Here is a 6,825-nt window from a genome sequence, read left to right on the forward strand (position 1 = left end):
CTGGTGACTGAGAGATACAAGCTCCCCCTGCCCTCATTTAAACCGGCATAATGATACTGTCCTGTGAATAAAGTGATCAGTGTCTCGAATATAATGTATCTTTGTACACTAATTGTTAACTCACATTATCGGAAGTACATGCAGTTAATGTCTTGTATTTTTCTTGATGACCATTTCATAGGAAGATGTCTGGAAGGATGCATGTGGATTTACACAATAATACAATGTACAAAAAAAGCACTTGTACAATCAATGGTATATTGTCCTCTGTGACTCAGTTGGTAGAGCTTGATGCATGCCAGGCCAGGATTGTGGGTCGCATCCTGATGTACGTTACTTTGGGTAAAAGTGTTTGCAAATGATAAATAGTATGTGTATTACCATTGTGGTGTTAATTTATTTGCTTTTTATATCATAAACACATTTTCATTCAAAATTGCTTTTGCATTGTTTTTCTACTGGTCCATATAACTCAAGATTCATTCATCATGGCAGTCTAGATTTTTATTTAAGAATTAGGCTAATAGTCTAGAGTTTTGAGGAATTATCGGGTTGCCTGTGTAAGCGCAGCCTTTGGGTTCTGTTTTCAAGGTGTATCATCGGTTCTGTTCATTAGTAGACACTGCACCCTAGGGGCAGCAAGTAAAACCACTTCTCTTCAGACGTTCTGTTCGCATTCAATTACATTCCAAGAGAGTAACTGTACTCTTTAAAATAAATATTTTAAGCTATTATTAGTTGACCAATTTCCCAATGACAACAGAAACGTAACGAAAGGAGCACAGCTCATTCGTTATTGGAGTAAGGACAAGGTAAGACAGTGGGGCTACTAATCTCAGTAATGTAGTCATAAATCACTTTCTTACAAAATCAGTGTATTTTATTATTTTAAATTACTGAAACAAGTGACGGACTGTGGCTTTAAAATACATTGTTTCACACCCTGTGAAAAGTTGAACAAAGACATCCTGGATGCGGCACCCGGTCCAGCATAGATCTGACAATAACGCAAAACCACGTGGCTAAAATGCAGCACCATGGAGAGCAGCTGGATACGCGTATGTATAGGCTAGAATTCAGAAGCCTGAAATTATTATTCATATTTTGTCTCTTGCGTGATGTATGGGTAAATATCAACAAACAACCGATCTAATAAAAATCTAAAAGACTGTGTTGGAAGTGTAATTCTTGCAAAGCAATTCATTACCTAAACCTTTTATTCAAGTATCAAATCAAATAAGTAGGCTATCTAAATATCAGACTAAAGGCTAATATTTTTCTTGGGACGTGCGTTTGCGTTAAACATTTACTCTGAACCGATTCCAAAGCAATATTGTTGGAAGTTTAGTACCAAAAACACATTTTTAACATCAAATAAAGTTAAGTATATTTGAGACTTTTGCCAAAGTAATGGACCGTTTTGACTAACTCAGGACCACGTTATATCAAAAGTGAATATAGATTTATCAGTGGAGGCTGCTAAGGGGAGGATGCTCATAATAATGTCTGGAAAGGAGCTAATGGAATGGTAACAAACAAATGGAACCCATGTGTTTGATGAATTTGATACCATTCCACTCATTCCACTCTAGCCATTAAAATGAGCCTTTCCTCCCCAATGAAGGTGCCACCAACCTCCTGCGGATTTAATATAGCTTCTTACGTGGCCCTCAGTCTTTGTTTTATTTATAATTTGACAATTAGCCGCAATATTTCCACCAGTAATTCATTCGCCAGCTTGAAATAATGAAATTATGTTTGTGAACAGGTGCATAAGTCGCTGCGCCTCACGCCCCAATTGACACCTCTATGTCATTCCGGTTGTGTATTACACTGGCAAAGTGGTAATAGGCTTTCCAAGGTGTGGACGGTCACACATAGGGTTCAAACCTCGAGCAAACCTTTGATACAAACTTGTATTTAACTTTTATGGACGTGCATTGATATTGCATGGGTGGTTTACGCATCACTGGCCACCATGGGCCAGAAGTTGAGTCTAATAATGGATATCTCCAGCATCCTGTGCGTAAAGCTTAGGAACCTTGTGCGTAATCGCTTGGTACAGTCTGGGGTTTTTACATTGTGTTTAGCTGATCAGATGAACAGAAGATTACTGGATCAGATTACTGTAAATCCCTCATCCCCATGGCAGGAGGCTTGGGTTGATAATGTCACCAACCTTGTTAAGATGCTAAAGTATTTGTCTTGCATCAAAATAATACAAATATAACCTTATTGTTGATATTGTTCCATTTAAATAATAGTTTTCTGTCCGCCTGTCTCTTATTTCCATTATTGTAAAAGTAGGAAATTCCACTAAAGTGCTGTTGTTTTCCTGTTATGGTTTCATTTATAGCACTGTCTACTGTGCAACAGTCTGCTGCCTTTTCAGCTTCCTATTCTGCATCCTGCAATACATTTGTTTTATTTCAGACGATATCGGAGGAAGTTTAAGACAACGATCCCATGCGTAATTCATCCTGTCGCCTGGACACGCATTGAGAAGCCTGGGAAGAGCAAGATAAAGACACTATGTACAGGCTGGGAAAACGTTTTTATATAGGTTACATGTGTCAGCTCACACTAACATTACAGTCAATACATCAACCGGGCGCATTGAATTGCTTGCCCACCGCCACTCCGATATCAAAGTGCACAAGAAAGGGAGGTGGTTTTCTCATGACTTTGCGTCGAAGGTTACTCCAACTCTAAGAGTTGAGAGCAACATTTTGGTACAGTAGGTGGCGTGTGATATAATTTCGGAGCACATATAAGTATCGTCAGGAGAGGAGATACATGGCCAGGTCCTGCAATACGACTGACAACACACAACTCCTACACAAAGCAACTCGGAAAGAGTAATACAAAAAAAACAAACAGCGGAGCCATTGAAGTTGCCTACAGAAAAGACTTCATGCAGACTCAGAAATAAGTTACCTTTTTCACTGGATACACTAGTGAGGCTCACTGAGTCCCACAGTCTCCACAACTTTTTTTGTCAACCTGTGAGCACCACGGACAGGGGAAAGGGGATTTGGGGAATTGTAAAACCTCTTCAAACACGTGAGACAGCACTGACCGACAGCACAGGGATGTCTGTCCACGCGTCCTGGCTACCAGTACCGCTGCTGGTGTGGGGACTAGTGTGTACCTCAGTGCGCACTGCCCCGTTTGCGGGTAGGCAGACCGACACTACAGAGCGCCATTGGGAAACGCTCTACTCTCGCTCACTGGCTCGAAACCCATGGGAAAAAAGAGAAATCAACCGAGACGGTGACTATCTTACAGGCATCAAAAGACTTCGGCGTCTATACTGCAATGTCGGCATTGGGTTTCATATTCAAGTTTTACCAGACGGAAAGATAACTGGAATACATAACGAAAATAGATACAGTAAGGTCATTTTCATGCTTTTATTGAACTCATAATCTCCTGCGCCAATTGTTTGATGCCCCTCTCTTGGTCTGCAACCTGTTTGTGTCATGCGCCACCACTTTGGAACTTCATATTATGGGATGGAGTTGTGTGAATGGGCACCATGCCAACTTGAGCATAATAATGTGTTTGATTAGTCTACTAGCAAATTGACGTCACATGGATGTTAGTGTTATTGTCCCATGTGACTACAGTGGATGGATGCAACGGTGTGTTTTAGCCAAGAGTGATTTTTCATTTCGGCTTCTTTGCAAGGCTTTGATTAATGCGCCTCCTTGAACAATTTTCGCAGGTCTTTTTTTTCAAATAAAAAGGCTTCGGGACATGTTTCTGAAATGTCAAAAGGAATCAGGGATGATACCAGATCTGAGAGTGGAGGGGGGGGGGGTTCCCCAAACACACTCACTTTAAAATGTACTATTTTATTAAAACGTAAAAAAAAATATCTCTAACCAAGTGGATTATTTATCTTTAGGCTCCCCTACTGGTATATATAAAACAGTTTATAGATCTAACTTCATTCGAGTATATATTTAACTTTTTCTAAATCACAAAATATTAGATCAAAATGCCTCAAAATCGTTTCTTTGGAGTGACTTAAAAAGTTGATATGACACAGATGAAATGTTTAATTGAGCAAGACTAGTAGCATCCAGGGAAAGTGTTGAAAACACCCATGAAGTGGTTTCTGTGAGAATTACAGGAGGGAGTGTTTATCAATATATTGGTGTGATGTTAGGTCAGTTGTTTTCCATTATATTTTTATTTTATTTAACTAGGCAAGTCAGTTAAGAACAAATTCTTATTTACAATGACTGCCTACCCTGGCCAAACCTGGACGGCGCTTGGCCAATGGGACTCCCATTCACAGCTGGATGTGATGCAGCCTGTATTCAAACCAGGGACTGCAGTGACACCTCTTGCACTGAGATGCAGTGCCTTAGACCACTCGGGAGCCCGGGTATTATGGAGAATAGACTAGTCATCATAAGACATTAAGGTATTCATTCCAGTAGTGTATAAAGTCAGAACCCATTGGAAAATATTGACTATTTTTCTCTTCTTTCCTCACAAATGAGTCTATGAGAATACGTTATTTAATTTTTTTAAACAATCCTCAAATAGAGCCAGAGAGACAAGACAAAGTTGTTGTGTTTTTTTTATCTTGTTTTATTGTGCAAGCCCAATGTAGGCAATTTAATCAAAAGTCCAACCTGTTACTGGGTACTTGACTGAAAGGAAGTCTACATCATATTTAGCCTAGGCCTACTCGATGCTCCAATTCATCATCTAGTATCAAGGGAGGAAAGCATCATTTCCTTGCAGGATGTTCCAGTACCAGTTTGAACAGAGACCTAAACAGACCTGTCTACTACAGTTGTCCTTATCTTCTCCGTCTCGTTTTACAACACAATGGATTATAAACAACTTCGTTTTGGTGTAGATAAGTACTGTGTAAACATAGCAGTGATATTCTTTGTCTCATTTCAGGTCTCCTTGAGATATCACCTGTGGAGAGAGGGGTTGTGACGCTCTTTGGCGTCCGAAGTGGTATGTTTCTGGCCATGAACAGCAAAGGGAAGCTCTATGGATCTGTAAGTAGACATGACATGTTTTGTTGGATGTATTTCTACGTCACAACTTACTTTGCTTCATGAGAGATCTCCACAGCAAAATGATAGTCAATGTCTTGGCATGCCTGTACATGTTTTGTAGCTTATGAACGTCATAGTACACTACGCCACAGATGCATTCAATACAAGACATTTCCTTTCCCTAGACTCCATGACATGTACAGTACCCTACATGGTAATATGTAATTGTCTAAAAAATCCCAAGTGTTGAGATTGACATGCGTGATGGGCGTCATTTGGCCAACAGAGCTTCGTCTACGGTACATTGGATTATTTTAAGGTAAATATTAACCTCTCTTTTCTCATCCCTTCTCCAGGGTCATTACAATGATGAGTGCAAGTTCAAGGAGAATCTCTTGGCAAATAACTACAATGCTTATGAGTCAGCAGCTCACCCAGGGATGTATATTGGATTGAGTAAGACTGGCAAAACCAAAAAAGGAAATCGAGTTACACCAGCTATGACAGTGACACACTTCTTACCAAGGATCTGAATGACTCCAATGAGACTGTACCTTCAACAAGGGTAGAGGAGAGAGACTGGAAAACAATGCACTTTCAAATGTTTTTCTAGAGTGAGATATTTAAGTTATTTATTTATGATTCCTGAGAATGTTTCTATTTTGGGAAAGTGGAGTAATGTAGAAAGAGGGGATGAATAATGACAATTGTTTTGTTTTGTTTGTGCTGCTATGTGTCTTACGATGAGTGCTTTTTTTTTTAAGAGTAAAATTGATTTTGCACTTTTTTTTAAAGAACTGTTGTGCAGCAAAGGTTGTGCAGTAAGCATTGTCATCCTACTTGTACTACTTTGAAAGGAATTGGAGAGCCACATTTGTCAGATCTGTGTCTCGGCATCAAAAAGGAAGATGATGATGGCAGGTTCAAACCATTCAGTTCAGTACTGGTCCCATTATTTTTTCATTCCTAATTGATTTACTGTTTCACTACCTCATTATGGAGCTGCAAGGAGGGATTGTGTTGTTGCTGTTGTTTTGTCTTTCTGAGCATGACGTACAGTATGACGCAACCCACGCTTCTACACTTTACAATTCACCCGACACTGGATATCACTGATGAGATGGAATAGAGAGGAACCCAATCAGAGAGAGGGAATCGGAGTTCAGATTAGCACATCTGTTAACCCTGGTCTAAGTTTTAACTATATTTGTGTTGTGTGCATGTCTGGTTAAAACTCTTTTCATAAATAACAAATGCACACACAAATGACTGGACCCTCTACTGCCACATTAGTGATTATTATAACTTTATATACATACATAAAGTTATCTATGACATTGTCACGTTGTAAGGTTTCCTGTATTTCAAATATATGTCTTGTTGTACTCAATGCCTGGTATGTGCAAATTAAACGAAGAAGAATGTAATTTCTTGTTTGGCACAGCAGATGCAGATAATGTACATATAATGTAAACTGAAACAGGGCTCTATTCAGTCTGTATCGCTGAAGCATTACAAATTAGGATCTTCATTTGAGCCAGTTTGTTACAGCAGGACAATAATCCTGCAGCAATAGGAAATGTGAATTGTTATTTTGATTATAATTAATGAACATTTTTGTAGGTGTTGATGCATTGTTCGTAAGGGAACTTCAGAAGACTTTTTAAACCTAAAATATGCTAAAAGTTTAAAATGTCTCGCATTGCAGGAAAGGCTGGTCAAATTACGATTCTACATCTCTATGCAGTGTTTAATGTGAGTGCCGTCTCCGTTGACGCGGCAACATTGCTAAGCT

At 39.3% G+C, this 6,825-nt stretch overlaps 1 protein-coding gene across 1 annotated transcript; it reads left to right on the plus strand.

Annotated features, from left to right (window-relative positions):
- Positions 1–3,092: 3,092 nt before the first annotated feature.
- LOC139375411 (fibroblast growth factor 4B-like) lies at positions 3,093–6,446 on the plus strand. The gene is made up of 3 exons (XM_071117175.1): positions 3,093–3,393; positions 4,927–5,030; positions 5,387–6,446. The coding sequence occupies exons 1-3, from the start codon at positions 3,093–3,095 to the stop codon at positions 5,561–5,563; spliced, it is 582 nt and encodes a 193-aa protein (XP_070973276.1). The 3' UTR covers positions 5,564–6,446.
- Positions 6,447–6,825: the final 379 nt, after the last annotated feature.

This window comes from Oncorhynchus clarkii, chromosome 2 (assembly GCF_045791955.1).
Source record: "Oncorhynchus clarkii lewisi isolate Uvic-CL-2024 chromosome 2, UVic_Ocla_1.0, whole genome shotgun sequence".
Classification (NCBI taxonomy): domain Eukaryota; kingdom Metazoa; phylum Chordata; class Actinopteri; order Salmoniformes; family Salmonidae; genus Oncorhynchus; species Oncorhynchus clarkii.

Coding starts and splice junctions, on each gene's coding strand:
- LOC139375411 (XM_071117175.1), top strand. CDS start 3,093: ATGTCTGTCCACGCGTCCTGGCTACCAGTACCGCTGCTGGTGTGGGGA. Junction 3,394..4,926: donor ACATAACGAAAATAGATACA/GTAAGGTCATTT, acceptor GTCTCATTTCAG/GTCTCCTTGAGATATCACCT. Junction 5,031..5,386: donor AAGGGAAGCTCTATGGATCT/GTAAGTAGACAT, acceptor TCCCTTCTCCAG/GGTCATTACAATGATGAGTG.